The 22734-nt window shown below is 38.0% G+C and overlaps 1 protein-coding gene and 1 non-coding gene across 2 annotated transcripts; both read right to left on the reverse strand.

The window, feature by feature from the left end:
• Positions 1 to 2384: 2384 nt before the first annotated feature.
• On the reverse strand, positions 2385 to 13541 carry LOC122043735. Its single transcript, XM_042604327.1, has 3 exons — positions 13231 to 13541; positions 3324 to 5774; positions 2385 to 3006 (listed from the first exon to the last, which is right to left on the reverse strand). The coding sequence occupies exons 1-3, from the start codon at positions 13539 to 13541 to the stop codon at positions 2385 to 2387; spliced, it is 3384 nt and encodes a 1127-aa protein (XP_042460261.1).
• Positions 10874 to 10981, reverse strand: LOC122044558. Its single transcript, XR_006129594.1, has one exon. It is a non-coding gene; the product is annotated as a small nucleolar RNA R71 (small nucleolar RNA).
• Positions 13542 to 22734: the final 9193 nt, after the last annotated feature.

Below are 22734 nucleotides of genomic sequence, written 5' to 3' on the forward strand. Positions count from 1 at the left end.
TTGTACTGGAAGAAGTGCTTTCGCTTCACTCGACATTTGTACCCTCTCCATGCAGCACCGATTGTTTTCAACACCCAACTTTTACATACATCGGGTATAATGTATTTCTCCTATACACACATATATACATCATTGCATAGTTAAAGATGGGTAGATAATTAATAGGTGCCAAAAAATAAGTGGAATACATACCAACACATACTCCCACATCTTCTCTTTATCAGGTACCTTCTTCCAAGATTGATAAACCAAGGGTGCATATTTATACTCACGACCTATTGTGCCCAAAAATTGAGATAACTCAATCATAACATTTTTCTGTTGTATCACTGGTCCAATAGGTTACCCAAACTCATTGCAAATGATAACTTTACGTTCATCCACTCCACGAATGTGAACATGATGCATCATGGTTGGCCCTCGTTTTTTTGCAGCATCTTGAGCTGAAATTAGATATCATGATGTAAAACTAAATCTTGCAAATGAACAAGCATATCATATATATATATATAATTCATGTATAAATATACCTTTAGGTTGTGACTGGATGTTTAAAAGTGCTTGGTCATCAAGTTCCTCGGTGTCATCTTCACTAGACACACTTTGTTCATCAATGTCCACAGATTCACATCCAATGTCATTCTCATTTATGTCATTTGCACCATCTTCACCTCCAATCTGATCTTGCTCTTCATTATCATTGTTCTCCCAAGCATGCCCTTCTATATCATCCAAGTTAACATCTACTTTACCATGAAATGTAAAATAATGCATTATCAAAGCATTCTGTGTTGGGCGGCATTAATGAAAAGCTATAACATTCATAATAGCTTATGTCCAAGTCTAAACTTTTGCATATATACATTTTCAAATTACCATCGATCAACAGTTATATATTTACAATTGCCAACTGATTAACCTCTTGGTCACATCACATTCAACCATTTAAATGAAATAGGCAACCATTTAAATGAATCCATAAAAGATATAATTTGTATTGAATCATATTGAACAGAATCAAATCAATTCTGACTAATTCTTCTTACTTCTTGTTCATATGAAAAGTCCAATTATTGAATTGTAATGTATCATATGATAAGAAGCATGAACCCTAAAATTCCAATAACTTTTATAACTAATCCACACATTAGAATTCACCAATAAACAAAATAGGCACATAATTTTGGTTGATACAGAGGAATAGAATAAAGATGTTGTGAAGGCTAAGTGTCGATGGAAACCAACACAGAATTTCCAAATGTTGTGAAGTCAAACTGCTAAAGATCTAGTTGAATATCTAGATAGAAAGATCCTTAAATCAGTGTCAAGAGATTCAATTCTCATAAATATTGAATATTTACCTTAAAACAAATATATTAGAGAAAATATTTACCTTTATCAGTAGATTCAATTCTCATAAGTGATATCCTGGGCTTTGTTATGTCATGGAGCACTTCCATCGAATCTCCTTTTTTGGGTTGCACAATTGGTGATTTTAATTGTTTCGTCCATGAGAGTATTTCACCAACAGTAGTTGCATCTACATTCAGTTTATTTCTTGCAGCATTGTCATGCACAACCTGATGAGAAATCTGATTGTGTCTTGCCTTCACACGCAAAGCAATTAGTGACTCCTTGTTAATTGGAGGAGGTGTTCTATGTTGCTTACGTAACTCCACATATTTTTGGACAAACATCGATGGAATGTATTCTTTTCTGGCAGTTGGTACCTGTACAACACCATACAGATCATAGAATGTGAACACATTGAATTACCAAACAAAGCAACACAACTATTAATGTTATAAGACTAGACAAATTAGTTTTCAATTTCTCATAAGTACAAAACAGAATACTTGGTTACCTTTATTGGAGCAAAAACATCTGTGTAACTGCCTTCATCATCCTGACCACTACCATTTTTGTCCAAAAACTGTTTAGCGTCATAGTCATTGGTACCAACGATTTCTATTTTTTTTCTTGCATTTAGTACTGGTCGCCAAAGACATCTGTGTATCCTTCAGTCCAAGCTCTCTCATTTTTGCTTTGTTCTCTTGAACCCTTAGCATTCTAACTCTCTCATACGCAGTCATACTATTTTTCTCTAAATCATCCTTCTTGCGTTGATTTCCCATTAGTGATTGAATTGCTAGAACTGAAATCAGCAACTTTAATCATTAGTGTAAAGTATTTTATAACATTATAAAATAAGAGGAGAATACCCTAGCAAGATGATATGAAACATCATAATTTATTTAACATTCAGATCATTAACCGTGATTTGTTCAAGCATTATAACAACATAACATTCAAATCATTAACTATCATTTGTTCATTAATTATCACAACAACTGTCATTTGTTCAAGCATTACAACATCATGATTCAATCATTATCAGCTTCTTGTTCTTCATCGGCATTCATCCAATCCCATAAAGTTTCATCAATAGAATCATCATCATTGTCATCATCTCCATCTATGTCTTCCAAATTTGTATTTACACCAATAATGATTGGACGTATATCCTCTCTTGATAACTGAATGTCTTCAACCCCAACTTGTGAAATTGGATATACATCATTATCATGAAGTTCGGACCAGTATGTGTTTCCATCATTTATACCATAATCACCCTCATATAGATCTCTAGAAACACAATTCATAACATATTGAAGGTCATCTACTAGAGGATCTAGTACATAAAACACTTGATGTACTTGAGAAGGCATGACATAAGGATCATTTAAAGAGCACAACTTCTTCATATTAATACAAGGAAGACCATAGTCATCTTTCTCCACTTGGTACCACTCACAACGGAACAAAACTACTTTGGATTTGGACCAATAATTGAGTTCCATTATTTCAATTATTGCACCATAGTAGTCAACATCTCCAACCACAGGATTTTTGTCCCTTGAGCTTGCAAAGCTAGAAGTTGATGCTATTACAGAAACTCCACTATTCTGAGTCTTACATTTTGCATCACGCAGTTTTGTATAGAATCTATATCCATTGACATAATACCCAGTAAATCTTCTAGTTGTAGGACATGGACCTTTTGCTAACCAAAAAATATGATCAGAGACACTATGGTTAATCACTTTTTCTCTCAGCCAATTGGTAAACTGATTGCTGTGGTTTTGTGCTCGTGCCCATCTACTTCTTCCTGGTTATCTATTAATATGAAGTTGATGTTCACTGCATTAATCAAGAACATGGACATTACCAAATGATGTACACTTCATTATATGATTAATTATTTATTGAAAAAAATAGCAAACTTATGTAGCTAGTTTATAATGGGTGGTTAAATTACGTACCTTATATGATCGCCAAGCTCTTTGCAATTAGAATTGAATAAGGCATATCGATGAGCTTGTTCACCACACACAGGATCTAGAGTGAAGAGTTTGCCTTTTCTTCTTTTCTTTCCTCCTAAAGGGTGTCCAACATTTTTAAAAACTACTGAGTTGGATTCATTTGAATAAACACAAGACATATCTGAATCTTGAGCACCTTTGTTTAGTCTAGTCTTCACGCATTCATCCATATACCGTGAACAAAAAGTTGCACATTCTTCAATCAAATACCCTTCAGCAATAGACCCCTCTACATACCTTCGATTTCGTACATAAGACTTTAATTTACCCAGATATCTTTCAATAGAAAACATCCATCGATATTGCACTGGTCCACCAAGCCTAACTTCATTTACCAAGTGAATCGGTAAGTGCACCATAATATCAAAAAAGGTTGGTAAGAATATCTTCTCAAGCTCGCATAATATTTCAACAATTTCTATTTCCAACTGATCAAGGTCTTCAGGCTTAACAACCTTACTACACAAACATCGAAAGAAAGCACCCAATCTAATCAAAGGGATTGCAACATGTTTGGGGAGGGATTTCCTAACCGCTACTTGAAGTAGGTATTGTAGTAAAATGTGAGCATCATGACTTTTATAACCAGTCACTTTTCTTTCTGAAGTGCGTACACACCTTGTTATGTTTGATGCACACCCATAAGGCAGTTTGACTCCCTTTATGGCACGACAGAAAATATCTTTTTCAATTCGAGACATAGCATAACATGCCTTTTGCAAAACAACATGCTCACGATCAAGAGATAGCTCAGGTTGAAGTTTTTCTTTAACCCCCAATTCTATAAGGTCAAATCGAGCTTTTGCATGATCCTTTGACTTGCCAGCTACATCCAACAATGTCCCTATCAAGCTGTCACATATATTTTTTTCAATGTGCATCACGTCAAGATTGTGCCGACATAAATTGAATTGCCAATATGGCAATTCAAAAAATATTGACTTCTTTTTCCAAGGACATGTGGCATCATTTTTTTTCTTCTGAGTCTTCCCAAATTCATTCTTAAAGCTAGACAAGTCTCTCAAAGCCTCAACCCCGGACAAAGGGGTTGGAGGTGGCCTATCCTCAGTATGCCCATTAAAAGAACTCTTATTACGACGCCATGGATGGTCCAAGTCTAAAAATCTGCGATAGTCCATATAGCATGTTTTCCTACTGTGATTCAAGTACAAAGAACTAGTTTCATAATTACACAAAGGGCAAGCAAACTTTCCCTTAGTTTTCCAACCCGACAACATTGAGTAAGCTGGGAAGTCATTAATGGTCCATGTTAGGGCTGCATACATTTGAAAAGTTTCATTTTTTAACTTATCATATGTTTCTAGCCCATCATTCCACAACTCATTTAACTCATCAACCAAGGGTTGCAAGTAGACGTCAATATTATTCCCAGGAGATTTAGGGCCAGGAATTAGCAAAGATAAAATAAAGTACTCTGGCTTCATACACATCCAAGGTGGTAAATTATAGTTAACCAACATCACAGGCCATGTACTGTGAGCAATACTCATTGTTCGAAATGGATTAAAGCCATCACTAGCCAAACCTAGCCTTACATTTCTAGGTTCTTTTGCAAAATCAGGATACAGCATATCAAACTCTTTCCAAGCTTTCCCGTCAGCCGGATGTCTTAGATTACCATCTTTAGGGCACCCTCTATCATGCCATGTCATATACTTAGCAGATTCAGCACACATAAATAATCTTTGCAATCGGGATTTTAGAGGAAAATACCACAATACTTTAGCTGGAATGTTTAACAGTATTTTGTCAGCCTCATTATTTGGTTTCTTGCCATCTTTTTCTTGTGATTGCTTCCACTTAGAAGCATGACATGTATGACACTCATTATCATTTTCATGCTCTTTCCAAAATAACATACAATCATTGGGACATGCATAAATTTTTTGACAATCCAAACCCAAATTCCTCAATATGTTTCTAGCTTCATTAAAATTTGGTGGAAGCTTTGCATCCGGAATCATTTCCCTTAAGAGCTGTAGAAGATCATTTAATGTTGCATTACTAAGTCCATGAAGTGGCTTGTAGATAAACAACCTAATGATGAAAGAAAGTTTAGAAAAATTCTTGCACCCAGGATATAGCTCTTGTTTACCCTCTTCAACCAATCTATAGAACTTTTTGGCTTCCTCATTTGGACCTTGCTGTACATTACTTGTTTCCTCTATGACATCTCTAAATCTATCATGTAATAATTCATCAATGTTATCATGCATTCTTGGAACATCGTTATCTAAATCTCTTGCAGTTTTCAATGATGATGGATTCTCTCCATGAAAAATCCACAAATCATAATTTTCCACAAATCCCTCACTTTTCACATGATTATACACCTCGTCTCTACGATACCAATATCGATTTTTACACCGCCTACAAGGACATTTAATTTGACCTCCCAAAGATGCTTTAGCAAATTATATGTTCAGAAAGTTGAACAACCCATTTTCAAATTCAGGCACCCATCAAGAAAAATACATCCAACTTCTATCTTCACCCATCACTCTAAAATTCTGAAACTAGTAACAAAGAGGCAAAAATTGATAGAACAATCTTTAATAGTATGAGCAAATGAATGGACCGACTTTGACAAATTTGGTCACCTATCAAGCATAAACCACCACTGTTAAATTGAAAGGAAGATATTATGAGGAATTTGATAAAGATATATGAATTTGTAATGTCACATTACTGCTTTCTATTGGTAACAAAATTACCCAAGTCAAAGCAAGGTTGATAAAATTATAATACCACATACATATAGGAATAGAAAAAAACTTAATTCAATTTTAGGAGCCTCAAGGAATAGGGACAACAATAGAAAACTATGGATTCATGTCATTACAAGAATAAAAATATATATATAATGAGTTAAAATCCTTTTTGCAAACCCTATAAGGCTTTTAAAAATGGGTTAAAATAATTTAGTGGGTTGATTCAACCAAACTCATTCTAACAAAAAAAAAATCCCTTGGAAGATAACCATTTCATTCTAACAAAATATCATATGCAATAATTAAGTCCCAATGCTTTGATACAATATGATTAACTACCTCATTAGTGTTCAATCTAAAGCTGTGGTCTCATTTTGCATAACTCATTTCGTAAATATTAGAATAGAAGATCCAACCTTTAAAGAAAAACAACATAACACAAGAAAAATAATACAATAAGAACAAGGATTGGGAGAAAAACAAGCTTGAGAGAGCTGGAAAAACATAACACCCTTGGTAGCAGTTCGACGACAACAAAATACAAGAAAAACAAAATACAAGAAAAACAAAAGCAAATAAAAGAAGAGCTAACCTGAGAAAGATAATGGTTGCGAGAGGGCCAAAAGAAGAGCCCGGCGAAGATGTTCAGTTCGCAGAGAGGGCTTCGCCGGAGATGTTCGGCGGAGATAGAGTGAGGAGGTTGCTAGTTTAGGGTTGGTAGCAGAGACAGAGTGAGGAGGTTGAGAGTCTAGGGTTGGTGGCAGAGAAGTTCGGTGGAGGGAGAGGAGGAAATTGAGACACTAGGGCTTTTGCGCGAGGGGCATCGCGAATAGGGGAGATCGTGAATAGGGGAGAGTTCGCGAGTAATTATTTGCTGTGGCTAGCGGTTCGCGGTTCGCGGAAAAATAATTCCGGGCAGAGTGAAAAATAATCCCGCCATTCATCATTTGCAAAACCCTTCTAAAAAAAGTGTTTCGTTTTCTAATAACAAAGGCAACACTTCTAAAAAATCTGTTGTATTTTAATTATAATGCAACACTTATTTGAAAGTGTTGCATGTTTTTTAAAATTTGATATATGACAACAATTTACTAAAGTGTTGCACCCAAAGTGACACCTTAGGCTAATTTTGTAGTAGTGTCCATGTTCCCTACACTGAAAGCAAATGGCATGATTTTTATTTTTAATTGATCTAATTATACCTTCATGTGTAGGGATGATGCTTGATCCTCCATTTGATTTATGTTGCATTGTGGAGGTTGCATCATCTTCTTCGTCTTCTCCTTTTGAGGATGTGGGTGCTTCCACCTTTTCCTCTCTTGAAGATGTGGATGATCTCTCCTCATCTTCCTTCTCCTCCTCTTTCTTTTCCTCCTCGAATGTTGCCCTTGTGTCAACATTGGATTGGTCCTTCTCTTCTTGGACCAATGAGCCCTTCTCCTTAGGTTCATCCACTCCTTGAAATTGAGTGGGGTTCTCATGAGAGGCAATAACCTTTTTCCAAAGATCACTTGCACTCATGCATTCACCCTACACTCAAAATTATGTTAGAGGGTCATAGATTTAACAAAATTTTTGTTACCTCCTTATCCGCCTCCGCTTGCTCCCTTTGTTCCTTGGTCCAATGTCGAGGTAGGAGGCGCTTACCCTTCTTGTCCGTTGGAGCTTCAAATGGGTCCTCCAAAACAACCCATTGATTCCAATCCATTTGGAACCATGTCTCCAACCGAGTTCTCCAAAAATTGAAGTCCTCTTTGTCATACGGGGGTGGAATCCGGATGCCCCATCCGAGCAGTCCTTCGGACTCCATCTTCTTCCTCTAGCTTCTTGCTCTCTTGGCGGTTAGTCCGTAGCAGAGTGACCTCGCTCTGATACCAATTGTTGGGACCGATATGTCCGCTAGGGGGGGGGGGTGAATAGCATTTCATCGCGCTTGCGTCGGTTTGCTTTGTCTTGTTGTTGAGTAGCGGAATACTCGAAGACAAACACTCACAATGCTAACACCTAGGATTTACTTGGTATCCACCTTAAGAAGAGGTGACTAATCTAAGGATCCACACACGACACGCTATCTCCACTAATGAAAACCTCCTTCTCGGTCGCAGTCAGAGGCGGAGAAGCCTCGTACACACTCACACACAACACAAACACAAATACAAGAAGATACTCTAAGAATAAAAGTGAATACACCTTTCTTCTTGCTACTTGTTGTTGCCTCTTGAACCTTGAAGATGCTCCTCAAGTGCCTTCAAGAACTGGCGTGAGTGCCGGAGAATTGACTGTGAAGAACTCTGTAAACTCGCAAGAGAAGATCGTAAAGATCTAGCGAAGAAAACGCTCTGCCCAGGCTATATACAGTGCCTTCGATCGATTGAAATCAACCACAATCGATTGCCACGTCAGCACCGCTCCATCATAGTCGTCCATCACCTGCATCCTGTGCAACAGTCACTTCCCAATCGATCGACCGATCAATCGGGACTTCCTGAATCGATCGCTCGATCGATTCAGCGTCTTTCTGTGCTCTCACGCCCGCGTGAGAGTTTCTACTGCCCAATCGATCGACTGATCGATTGGCAGCTCCCAATCGATCGCCCGATCGATTGGGAAAGTCTCTATGCTCGTGATTTCATATCCCAATCGATCGGTCGATCGATTGGGCCTTCCCATAATCGCAGCACAGTGCAAATTGATCGACCGATCGATTTGAACCCTATTCAATCGATCGCCCAAACGATTGAACACTCTGAACTTGACTTAAACTCAAGTCCAAAGTCCCAAACCCAACTTCCGATCAATCGTGACCTATTGGGTCTCCATGCCTAGCATTTGGCCACACCCGACCAACCACGAACTAGCCTTCTAGTCTCCTCCATCAGCCTTGCGTCCTTCAGATATCTCCCCATCCTTCACGCCTTACCTTCAGGAGCTTCCTTCGGCCTCATCCTAGTTGTCGGGTCTTCTTTGCCAAGTCATACCAGGACTTGCCTTGCCAAGACTACATGCTTGAACTTACACCTTTTACCAAGATCACACTTGGACTTTCCAATTGCCTGGTTCCTCACTAGGACTTTCTCCTTTGCCAAGATCACACTTGGACTTTCCAATTGCCTGGCTCCTCACCAGGACTTTCTCCTTTGCCAATATCACACTTGGACTTTCCAACTGCCTGGCTCCTCACCAGGACTTTCCACTTGCCTGGCTCCTCACCAGGACTTTCCAATTGCCTGGCTCCTCATCAGGACTTTCTCCTGCCTAGTTCCTCACCAGGACTTTCTCGTTGCCTGGCTCCTCACTAGGACTTTCTCTTGCCTAGTTCCTCACTAGGACTTTTCAAATGCCTAACATCTAGTTAGGAATTTCCCAGTCAAGTCTCCTGTCAACGTTGACCTACTTGACTTGTATTCTTATCAACCTGGTCAACCCTTTGACCATCTCCATAACCGGATGATTGCTCTAGCAATCTCCTTATATTGTCAAACATCAAAACTTAAATCCTGACTCAAGCTTGACTCAACTCAAGCTTAGTCAAACTGGTCAAACTTGACCTAGGGAAATTGCCCCAATAAGAAGTGTTTCATCACTTGGAGCTATATGGTAAACACATGAAAATACGTAACATGGATTACAGAGCTTTTTTTTTTGCAAGGTTGACATCCATGACCAAGGGTAGATTGCAGGAACTGAATAAAGATGTATTTAGAAGATACAAATATATCACTTTCCTAATTAATGACAGGTGACATTGGTATTTGTTGGTTATTAAAACATCTGAAAAAATTTTAGAGTGTAGAATTCAAATCATTATTCATTTACAGTAAGGATGACTAAAGTTTATGTGAGTTTGACGATATTCTACTCTAATAAGTAATAACATAGTAGTATGAAACCATTCCCTGTTTTGTAGGCACATTTTTTAGCTGGTTGCATACTTCATCTTTTAGGATTAGACATAGACAGTCATGAGGTATTGAGAGAACAGTGTCATCATCAAGGCACAACTCTGGATTGTGGCATCTATGCATGCATGTGGGTGGAGTGTCTATCTCGTGACATAGATGATATCTGGAGATTTGCAAATGATGTGAGGATGAGAACTTATTAGGCCCGTGTTGCATCAACTATATTATCAGATGATAAAGGATGATTGAAAAATACATTTGATGAATTTATCTCATCTTTTATTTCTTATGGTAAAACAGATGTAGTATAATGGAAGTTTGAAGTTTGTCTTTGTATGAAGTTTTGTACTGTTAGTTTTTTTATGGTAAAACAGATGTAGTACTGATGATAGACATATGACTTAGTGATCAAGAAATAGCTATAGAAATTTTTGTTGATTTTTATTCTGTTGGTATAGTTAGGTACAAAATCTCTAAAATCAAATATATATGTAGTTTAATTAGATATAATTGTACAAAATTTGAGTATATATGCACTTTAATTTGGCTATATATGTAGTTCAATAGGTCTTAATGCCTGAAAAATAGAGCATTATTGACTCCAATTAAGATATATATGTATGTGAAATTAGTATGATTTATAAATTATGGGGTACATTTGGAGGTTTTCTATGAGATTTGTAGAACAACAAGCATGAACGGAATACCAACTGAAGCAGTAAAACTATTCCTATTTGGTTTTTCTTTAAGAGATAGAGCAAAACTTTGGGTCACTTCTTTACTAGTAAACAGTATTATATCTTGGGTGCAGAGTGAGCAAGCATTCCTAGACAAATTCTACCCACCAAGCAAAACAACACACATGAAATCAGATTGCTAACTTTAAACAGATTGATATAGAATCTCTCTCTGAAGTGTGGGATAGATTCAAAAGTATGCTCAGATCATGTCCACATCATGGATTGGGAAAATAGTTAGTGATCCACACTTTCTACAATAGAATCAATTATTAGACTAAAGTGTTTCTAGACTCCGCATCTGGCAGAGCACTTATGAACAAAGGTTTAGATGAAACAAAAGATATAATAGACAGTGTGGTTCTTAATTACCATTAATGGGCATTAGAAAGAAGTGAAGCTATTTTTCTTAGAAATCTGATCAAAATACCCAAAAAATATACCCTTGATACTTTGAGTTTGATATCTGCGAAGGTTAATACTTTGTCTAAGAAGTTTGAGTGAATGGGTTCCAACTTGGTTAACTCAATTATGGAAGTTTGTGACTCCCGTGGAGGGACAAATGAAATCAAGAAGTTTTCCTGCTTGGTTCTATTGCTGCACAACTAGCTTAGATTGAACAATGTGACGTAATTGGCAACTTCAATTCGAGACAAAATAATTCGTACTCCAACACTTACAATCCCGAGTGGAGAAATCATCCTAATTTCTCTTACAAGAATAATCAAGAGCAAAGCTATCAACTAGGTCAACAAAAGAGCTATCAACTATGGCAACAATAGAACTTCCAGCTTCGACAACAACAGAGTTATTAACCATCAAGGACTGAAAAGCTACTTGAGGAGATCTTAGCAAATCAACTTGAAATTAAAAATGACATCAAGCAATTAAGTCAAATGATGGAGAACTCTGAGCAACATATGAAGATGCTAGATAGCCAAGTAGCCTAGATAACTACATCATCCTTTAAAGTACTTGAGACATTTCTAAGAAAGCTTGACGCAAACCCAGCTTAGCATTGCAAAAAAGTTTAACTCAGAAGTGGATGGACCTTGGAGGAACCTATAAGATCATTGCGCACGTGAGAGAGGGGTTAATCACATGGCTTTAAAGAAAAATTGTCTTTTTCTTAATTTGAAAATGAGTACACAACGGAAAATAAATGCTTAAGTAAAGGAAAAGAAAAATAAAGAACATAAGTGATTTTACTTAGTTCGGAGCCTTCGACAACTACTACTCTAAGACCCACGTCCCTTGGACCTATCGTTAGACAATCATTATAAACCTCTTCCGGAACCACCAGAAGAGGGAATCGAGTACAATAAAATCAAAAGGGTAGGTGTAAAAGCCTACACTTTACTTAATGCAGTAATTAAATAATTAACAACACTTTTATTACCCAACACTTGAAGATTCTCAGATCGAGCTCAGTGTCGGATGGATTCTCTATAGTAGTAGGGCATAGTAGTGTTGCAGCACAGCAAGAGGATGAAGCTAGAGCAACTAGGAACTCGAAAGTTCACTTACAGAAGTCATGAATGAGTTGATTTGAAGCCTTGGTTGAGTAGCCATTTTAAAGAGGGTTGAAGGTGCCTTCAACGCCACTGGAGGCACCTTCAACATCAAGTTTTATCCCAACAAAAGTGGCTCTTATCATCAACGAAGCCTTCTGGGTTACCCAGCCAAAGGAGCCTTCCAAGTTCTCCAAGGCGCCTTCCATCGGACAACTCAAGGAGCCTCCCTTTACATGGAAGGCTCCTTGGGTACTATTCACCCAAGGTATTTTGTACTCCTTTTGCCCTATAAAAATGTGTTAGTTCAACAAAATAAAGTATACCTTGTAAGACGTAGTTAGCACAATAACAATAAGCAGTATTAATTAGACCCTATCTTTCTGAGACCAAGATCTAGTCACGGTCTTAATTTAGATTTCTAAAATAAACCTAAATTGGATCTCCACCTAAAGTCCCCAAATGGGGTTTGCCTTCTTACAATGTTAGTGCATAGCGGAATAGAAATAATAAAAACAAAGTAAGAGAGAAAGCAAATGCTAATAAGATTATGTAACGTGGTTTAGAGATTGTTTGCTCTTACTCCACGGCTTATCCTTGAGGTGGACGATCCCTCAATCTGTCGGTGGATTAGTCCCTAGAAATCTCTGGCTAATGCTTTCTCATTCTCGACAGAGCAAACCTCTCACAAAGCTCTCTTCCTTTTTACAAGATGAAAACTTAGATTAGGAGGAAGAGAATTGGTTTGAAAGCTTGAGGGAATGATTTAGGAGAATTCTAGCAAGAATCAATAACCTCCTTCATCCCTCAAAGCCATCTTTAAATAGAGTGGAATGAGTTGATCACTTATTAACTCATTTCACATGCACCAGTCGACTAGCACACTCATTAGTCGACTGGTGATGTAGCTAACAACTATTTTGCAGAATCAGGGATTCTGCCAATGGTCACCAATGATCACTTACCAGTTGACCGGTAAAGATTCTAGTCGACTGGTCGTTATTGGCTGAGTAAATAGAATGCCTCTGATTGCTCCAAGCCAACTGCTCTGTCGACTGGACCAGTCGACTGACACTTCCATCAGTCGATTGATCCCAGTTACACACTCACTCATCCTCTCCGGAGTTTCCTTTGAATCCCTTCTTACTCGGCCTTCGTCCCTCAGATGCACTCGAGCCTGTGACTCCTCTCCATATATCCTTCGCATTGCCTTGAAGTCCGCTTCTCTCAGCTCCACTCTGTTGCTCCTCATCCGAAGATTCTTCGGATGCACCATCCTTCACCGATCTCAAGGACCCGAGCCATAGGATGAGCTAGAAAAACACAGTCACCAGTCGACTGCCATCTGATGCAGCCGACTGGCACAAAACGGCTTGAATTTTAACTTTCTGAAGCCAACTTCAGAAATGCATAGAAAAATCTATAAAATTTAAAAATCATGAAATTTTGAAAACAAAGTTCCTTTAAAGTCCTTTAATAAGGAAAAATATATTTTTATGAAAATTCAAAACATTTTTAAAGTTTTAACAAAAACTAAAAAACTTTGAGAATCACACAAGTTTATATTAATTTTAAACCTAGTTTTAAATTCATATGTTTCAAAATAACTATACAACAGAAAATAAAACATAGAATGGTTTTCAAAACATTTAAAATATCCAACTATGATATATGGGTAAGAACCATCAGCCGGTTCTTCCATAAGCTAATTTACAGCCTCTAGAACTTCTTGTTTCTCAAGAACATATTATATCTTTTCACTTCGTACTTGAAGATCTCGAGCTAAAATATATTTGATTTTAAAATTTCATATTATAAAAATCTGAAATACTTAATTTGTATATTCATGAAAATATATACGCTATAAATGTTTCTTTTTAGTCTATCCCGAGTTATACACTGCAAGACCTGTAGGTTTTTTGTTGGTAGAGTCGACAAGTCACATCTACACTTTATGTTAAACCTGATGTAGTATGATTCCATGGCGATCACCGACTTGCACTCCTACTTTGTGTTCTCTTCCTTATTACTACCCATTTACTACACCTTGAAGCAACCTTCTTTGTTACTACCCAAAGGAGCCATCTAAATGACAATGCTCCGTAGTATTTGCGTTGTATCGTGCGTGACCTAGTCCACATACTAGGTACCCATGAGGATGGAATAGTTTGCGGATTGGACCAAATGCGCTGAGCTCTGCATGGACTTGGATGCATAAACATTTTAAGAAATAAAAAATTAATCTATTTTCTAGGTTCAATTAATTTAATTTACAGATAAATTATGGATTATTTTATTTAAAAATAAGTTCCAAAAAACCACTAGATATAATATTATTCAAATGATAATTAATGTAAAATCAGAGTGGCGCAGCGGAAGCGTGGTGGGCCCATAACCCACAGGTCCCAAGATCGAAACTTGGCTTTGATAAAATACTATTTTTTTTTCAATTTTGTCTAAAGCTATGGACGGATTTTGGCCGTGAAAACACCGACCCAATAATTTATTTTTGGCCGAAGGCCTAGAAACGCACAAGGAGAAAGTAGAAGGATGTAGAAGCGTCGTCGGCGTTCTTTGGTTTGTATCACTTTTCAATTTTGTCTAAAGCTATGGATAGATTTCGGCCGTTGGCGTGAACATGGGTCATCTTGTGAAGACAACGACCCAATAATTTATTTTTGGCTGAAGGCTCAGATGCACACAAGAAGAAAGTAGAAGGATGTAGAAGCATCATCGACATTCTTTGGCTTGTAATGAGGACAAGGGCGAGGGCGATCTGGTTACAAGCAACACCCTTCCGCCACTAACCAACCACAGGTTTTGTAGCGAAGTATCAAGCAGGTTGTCACAGCCAAACGGTGCCATAGAACACTAGATTCACCAATGGTTCTTCCTATCCTCTTTCAAGGGTAAGAAATCGTTTATTTTTTTTCTTCCATGGGTGTCATAGATTGTTATATTACAAAGAAGTCCTTATGCATTAACATAATAACCTGAGTAAATTGTCATCTTACATAGAGGTCTTGATAAGATTTTTTAGTTTTTCATTTTGTACATTTGATATTCTAAAATTGTTCGCCTATAACATTAGTTATGATATAAATTAAATGTATATATAATACAGTTGCATTGTAATAATAATTTAATCGGTAACTTACATAAATTTGAAACAAAATATAAATTCATCCTCTAACTTGTGATCTACCTCACTTGCACTTATTGTAAGATTTTGTAGGTGTAATTGTTGTTCGTACAAGCTGTCAAATAAGGTAAGTTGAAGACATATTAGATAACATATTAAATATACAGAAAGCTATGTATGTATATATATACTTGAACTATTAGCTTATGTATGATTTAACTTCTTCAAAGTTCAGGAGTTTGTGTCCTAGAAGCATAATATTCTTGTTCATTAACTATATAGAAACAGTTGCACCCATTGTCTTACTCGAAAATTTGAAAATAAAAAGCATATCTAAATCAATTAATTGATTATCATCAGAATTTTGAGGACACTTATAATGTCTGGTTTGATTTTTTTTTTTTTTTTTTTTGGAGGGGGGATGAATGTTAGTGCAGATTACACTAACGGTCTAACTCACGTTTTGATGAATGATAAGAGAGTTAAGTTAGGTGCTTTGGGATCTAATAGCTTACCGAGTGTTTATGAATTGACATGTCTGAAGAATCGAACACTAGGCTGAAATCCAGCTAGGTCCGCGGGATCAGATAGCTAGTAAGAAGTCCAGATAGGTCAACGGGTCGATCGAATATCTGGAAGGAAGTCCGGTTGGGTCCACGGGATCGGACTACCGGCAGAAGTCCAGTTGGGTCTGCGGACCAGACAACTGGCATGAAGACCTGATGGGTAAAAAGGCTAGTCTACCGACTACATGCTGGTAAGTAAAGGTAAATCACTAGAGGAGAGTGACTTTATCAGGGCACACCCCATTTGAGGGGCAGTAGGCGCCGATCTAAGTTTGGTCCATTTTGGATCCCTAATCTGAGACTTTGACTACTTTATGGTCCCAGGAGTCTAGGAGCTAATTACTATTTCTTATTTTTCACTGTGATAACTTTGTTTTGCAGGTTAGATGTTTTAGTTTTGGACTATCACAACTTGAAGGGTAAAAGGAGCAAAAAGCCTTCCGATGAACAATACCTAAAGGAGCCTTCGAGCATTGGAAGACGTCTTCACACTTTTCATGGAAGGTGCCTTCTAGAGAATAAAAGTTGACAGATTCAGCGATAAGCTTCAGCAGACTTCGGGATCATATTTGAACCATTGGAGGCACCTTCAACACCTATGGAAGGCCCTTTCCATGCCCTATATAAGGCAATCTCGACCAAGCTTCTTTCAATAACTAACATACAAGCTTCTGTGTGCCCATTTGAGTTTCCGACTGCTCCGACTTCCTGCTACAACTCTGCTGTTCCTGACGACTGCTCTGAGGACTTCCGATCATGGCTGGCAGACTGACACTGACACAAGAGCACTCTCACGTCGATCCCCACTCGTTGGTAACAAAATTATATTTTTTGTACTTAATTACTGGAAAAGGGAAGTGTAGCGTGTTACACTTCGCCTAATTCTTTGTACTCGATTCCCTCTTTTGGAGGTACTGGAAGAGGTATTTTAGTAGATTATCTATCGATAGGTTTGCATGAACTGGGTCTTGGAGTAGGAGTCGCCGAAGGCTCCGAACCAAGTAAAATTGATCGTGTTTTCTGGTGTTTTTTATTCTTAATTTTCTCTACGTACTTGTCTTTTAAAATTCCGAAAAGAACGAGATTTTCAAAACCCCGTGATTCAGCCCCCCCCCCCCCCTCTCATGTGTGACTCGATCCAACAAGTGGTATCAGAGCAGGTTTTGCTCTGAATTGGTGCAATCACCAATCAAGCCAGGGGAAATTCTTTTATTTTATTTTTGAATTTTAGTTTTTCGTATTCAATTTGAATTTATAGAACTTACCCTTTCAAATAATGATTTCTCGTTCAGTTTTTAACTCGAAATTGGTGCAACACCACTCGAGTTCTTCAAAATTTCTTATTCTTCTTCTCAAACTCTGCTAATCCAAGACCAAGTCTTGGTACCTTTCTTTAATTTTCTATCTATAGCTCTAAATGGCCCACAATGAAGGATATAGCAAAGCACCGTTCGTCCCCCTCTCTTCAATGGGGGTGGTTTTCCATACTGGAAGAAACAGATGGAGGTGTACCAGAAAACTGACTTCAACCAACGGTTCAACATCACCAAAGGGTACAAGGCGCCAATTGAAAATGCCAGAATTCCAATGGATTCGGAAAATTGGAATTCGGAAATGAAGAAGAAGGCTCAGATTGACTTCAAGGCCCTCAACACAATCCAGTGCGGGTTAACAAAGGAGGAGTTGAACCATATCGGCCACACAAAAATGCCAAAGAGCTATGAGACAAACTCATAGAACTACACGAGGGAACCAACCACGCAAAGGTAACAAAAAGAGATCTATATTTAGATAAATTATTTAATATCAAAATGTAAGAATGTGAGACTACCAGCCAGCTACATGCGAGGATAAAGGGCATCCTCAATGGACTTTACACGATTGGCCACCAGATGGAGAACCATGATCTTATAAGGCGTGCTCTAAATGCATTTCCTCGAAATGCACTGTGGTCATCCATCGTCGAAGCCTATAAGATTTCGAGGAACTTATCCAAGCTAAAGTTAGATGGACTTTTTTGTGAATTGGAGCTACACAAACAGACTAACGCCAAACTTGAGAAAGGTGTTGCTTTTATTGCAGGAACATCGAAAGAAAAGTCTAGAACCAAACTAGAACTTGAAGTTGAGCCTGACCAAGTCTGAGACGATGAAGAATACTTAGTGAACCTGGTAAGGAAGATGTTCACCGGGAGAAAGAAGAACTTCACCAAAAAGGACCTGCAGAAGATTAACTCTGTAACGACCCAATTTTTCTCATTTCAAGTTCTAAAGGGCCATAAATGTATTTGGAAATGCCTTTAAAATATTCTAGAGATTTTTAGGAATTTTTAGAGTATTTTTACGTAATTTTTGGAGGTCGTTTAGTATTTTTACAAAACCAAAGAAGTTTAAGCAAAAAGCGTTGGAGAAGGGGTTCGAACCCGCGACCTCGGGTCGGACCAAACCAAGCCAAACCGGCTTGACCAGCTGGGATAAGAGATTTATGTTAATCTCAAATAGAGTTAAATAAGGTTATAGTATAGTTGAGTTATATCCGATTACTTATAAAAGGGAAATAAGTTTTGGGATTTTAGAAAACCTAAACATTTTCTCTCCTCCCTCGCGACGGCGTCTCCTCTCCTCGGGCGAAAATCGCAGCTCAAACCTAGGCGATTCCGGCGACCGGCGAGCTCTCTCCTCCACGGATTCTTCACGAAGCCGAACTTCTCTCGTCAAGGGGAGCGCGCGGGCACAAGAAGAAGTCAAAAGTTTCAAGCTTTGGAACCCTAGACCTTCCTCTCCTTCGGTTGTAAGTCCAAGAACCGGCGGTAAGTACTACTCACCTGCGGTAGGAGTTGCTCCGGGCTTCGATTTGATTTCTTTGCTTCCGGTTTTCATAGTGCCGAGTAGAACTTTATGCTAGGGTTTTCCTTCCTTGCTCTGTTTGTCAAGCCGAACGGTTATACCTAATTGCAGTAGAGTTTTGAGTTTTGGGAATGGACATGCTCCAATTGCAGCAGACCGAACATCCCTTGTTTGAGGTCTTGGTTCTCCTTGTGTTTGAATCTGCCGTGAGTTCTATGTGGAAAGAATTGGGGACTTTGGCTTTCTTGGTATTCTGCCGTGAGCTTCACAGGGAAATCAAGGTTTCGTTTAGGTTAGTTGAGCATGTAGTATGATTCTAGTGCCAAGTAGAATTGTATGCATTCTATCCTTAATTATTGCTAGGGATTTTGGCCGTGCACAGTGGAGTTTCGGTTGATTCCTTGCTGCCCTGTTTAGGATCATACCGAACAGATCATTATAGTTATCCCATGTCGCTGCCATGAGTTCGCTTAAGGATGCATTGTCTTGGCTTGCTGTTGAATGCTTTGAGTTGTATGTTGTACATGAATTTCCTTGCTTTAAGGTCATGTTGTACATAGTTAAAGTAGCATGTTACCTTATTTTGTATAGCATGTTTAAAGGCCTTAAAGGTAGCATCCTTTGTCTATTTTACAGCATGCTTGAGAAGCCCTAAAGTAGTATTCTTTGTCTATGCTTTATAACATGATTAGAATCCCTAAAGTAGCATTTTTGCCCTATTTTACAGCATGTTTAGGAAGTCCAAAATTAGCTTCCTTTTTGCTCTATTTTGTAGCATGATTAGCAAGTTTGAATTAGCTTTCTTTTGCTTTATTTATAGCATGATTAGAATCATTCCATGCTTGATTTTACAGCATGTTTAGAAGTACTAAAACAGCATCCTTTGCCATGTTTTCACCGTATGATTCAAAGGCTTTAAATTGCTTTCTTTAGTTAGCTTGTAGCATGATCAGTAAGCTTTAAGTTATTTGTTTTATTCTGTTATATAGCATGGTTAGTTGAGTATACACCTATACTTATTAAGTATATCTAAAGGACTCCCACAATCTTTAATAAAAGATAATAAGGAAGATAAAAGAATAAGAAAGATAACAAGTAAGTCAAGCAAGAGGCTAGTACCCGACATCCAAGAGCTTGTCGTTAAACAAATCCAGGTGACCATTTCCGAGGTCTTGGCCCTGGTAGACCGAGGTCTGCTCTTTTAGGATTGGTGGCTCGCAACCCCAACCTATTAGGGAACGCGCATGAGTTGGTACTAGGCCTGGGCCCCAGAAAAGAAAACCAAAGAAAAGAAAAGTTAAGAAAGAAAGAAAGAAGAAGAAAGTAAAGGATAGAAATTAAAAGATTAATTTCTAACACAAGGATACAAGAAATGAAATAAGTTCCAAGCTTAGAATAAATAAGAATGGTTAGTTTTCTTTGATTCTAAGTTTACATTGTTAGTTCTCGTTATTCTGCTTGATACTGAGTATGATTTGTATTCTGTTCATTTTCTGTATACCATGAGCACATGCAGATAGCTTTATTATTATTTCAGTTTCAGCACTTATGCATTTTATTTATGCATTTCGAGTTTTGTGAGATAGATTAGTACTTACTAAGCGTTTTCGCTTATAGATACTTTTTCTTTTTCCTCCTACTGCAGATAAAGGAAAAGCTAAGATATGAAGGGAGGCGACAGGGTGGTGGTGATGATGGATGTGTGTGGTGGCTGAACTATGGAGGGATCCAGAGGGGACTAGCAAGATTTATTCATTTAGAGTTTATGTCTAGTTCATTTTCCTTATTTCCATTATGAAACCATGAGTTTATGCTTGATTTTGAAGTGCATTGTAGTTTGTTATGCTTTGTTCTGAGAGTTTTGAGTTTAATTCTTATTGCTAGTTTAGTTTTTGATTAGAATATGATTTATTAATGCGTGGTTGTGAAGAAAATATATGTTCCAGCCGCCTGTGGCTGAGTATAGATTGTTTGTATTATGGATTTGGTCACCGGTACAGGGGAGACTCTGCCGAAATTTTTCGGTAGGAATTCCTCTGAACCGTGATAAAATCTACCTGACTCTAATTATAGAGTCAGTGCCACTAGGAGTGAAGTTATAGTTAGGTAACAACCTCCCTTAGAGAGTAGTGGTAAGAAAGGGGGGGGTTGCTACAGTTGGTATCAGAGCACTGTTCCATTCTCCAGCATCACACACACATCAGCATCATCCTTGCCGTCTCCAAGTAAGAAAGTATTTAAAATTCCTTTCTTATTTCTGCTTTCCTTATTTTTACTGCAGTATAGAGTACTTTCCTTTTTAGTACTAAAGTAAGATAGAAGATTTAGTTTCCCTTTTATTTATTCATATTTAAGTATGATTAGAAGGGTTAAAGTAAGATATCAAGCCTTTACCTTTCATAATTAGATGGCAAGAAGAGGACGTCCCCGTGCTACTCACACTGAGGAACCAGCCCAAGAGAACGAAGTGCCTAGAGCAACTGAGCCCAACCTTTCTGAAGTGGTTGCTCAGCTCCAGAGGCAAGTAGCAGAGCAGCAGCAAGTGATTGCCAATCTGATGGCAAACCAGCAAGCAGTTCCTCCCCCTCCTCCAGTTGTCACTGCAGAGACCCCAGTGGTAACTGAGACTCCACCAGCTACTCAGGGAACCGTCACAGCACCCCAGAGACCAGAAGCTTATCTTATACAGTGGCTGAAGCTGAAACTCAAGCACGACTGAGCCCTGGGATGCCCAGGCTTGGTTTAAAACACTAGAGAGCACTATGGAGCTTCTTGACTGGCCAGAAGTCGAGAAGGTCAAGTGCGCCTCTTTCTGCCTGTCTGGAGATGCTCGTATGTGGTGGGAGAGGATAAAGACCAAGAGAGCAGCTGATCAGATGAGCTGGGCTGATTTTCAGTCAGAGTTTTATGAAGAGTTCTTTCACCTGCAGATCACCAACAAGCACTACGAGGAGTTTATAGAGTTCAAGCAAGGTGACCTGTCAGTGGAGGAAGCGGCCAAGAAGTTCAACAGGTTAGCTCGTCTCTGTCCAGAGCTAGTGAGTACAGAGAAGGAGCGAGTCAGGCTGATGCTCAGAATGCTGAGACCACAGATAGCACTGAATGTGAGCAGTGGAGCTCATCGACCCCAGACTGGCGAAGAATTGATCAGTAGAGCATTAATTGCTGAACATTACATGAACAACATCAAAGCACAGCGAGCACAACATAAGCCAGTGAAGACAGAGGACAAGACAGCAGGAAGCCAGAAGTCACAGCCAAGCAAGCAGAACTGGAAGGGCAAAGGTAAAAGGAAGCAGTGGAACACAGGAGGTGGCCAGAAGGGAGGACCAGCAAACAAGCAGACCAAGTTCCCTCCCTGTCCCAAATGTGGGAGAACACATCCAGGAGCTTGTCTTCTGGGTAAGACTGGATGTTACTCCTGTGGTCAGGAAGGACACATGGCTAAAGAGTGTCCTAATAAATTCAAAGCACCTCAGCCACAGCCATTGCAATATGGAGGCCAGCCTGCACAGTTGCACCACATGGGAGCAGCAATATAAATCGGGTGAGATGATTAAGGATTTAATTCAAATTCAAGATCAAATTAAAATAAAATATAATTAAAATAAAATAAAATAAAATAAAACTAATCAAATTAAAAAAATTAAAATTAATTAATTAAGACTAAACTAAATTAAATTAATTAAAAATCAATCAAAATAAATTAAAAATAAACTATATTAAATTAAAAATAAATAAAAAATAGATTAAAATAAATTAACTAAATTTAATTAAAAATAATAAATTAAATTAAATTAATTAAAAATAAATAAATAAAATTCAATTTAAAATAAACTAAGTTAAATTAAATAAATTAAAAATGAATTAAATTAAATTAATTAATATAAATAAAAAATAAACTAAATTAAATTA

This window comes from Zingiber officinale, chromosome 2A, assembly GCF_018446385.1.
Source record: "Zingiber officinale cultivar Zhangliang chromosome 2A, Zo_v1.1, whole genome shotgun sequence".
Taxonomy (NCBI): Eukaryota; Viridiplantae; Streptophyta; class Magnoliopsida; order Zingiberales; family Zingiberaceae; genus Zingiber; species Zingiber officinale.

Excerpts from the sequence above, each read along its gene's own strand:
- LOC122043735 (XM_042604327.1), bottom strand. The coding sequence starts at position 13,541 with ATGGTGCATCCGAAGAATCTTCGGATGAGGAGCAACAGAGTGGAGCTG. Across the intron at positions 5,775-13,230 it reads GAATCTTTACCGGTCAACTG|GCGGTGTAAAAATCGATATT; the intron begins GTAAGTGATCAT and ends ATGTCCTTGTAG. Across the intron at positions 3,007-3,323 it reads GAGCTTGGCGATCATATAAG|ATTCTATACAAAACTGCGTG; the intron begins GTACGTAATTTA and ends CAATGGATATAG.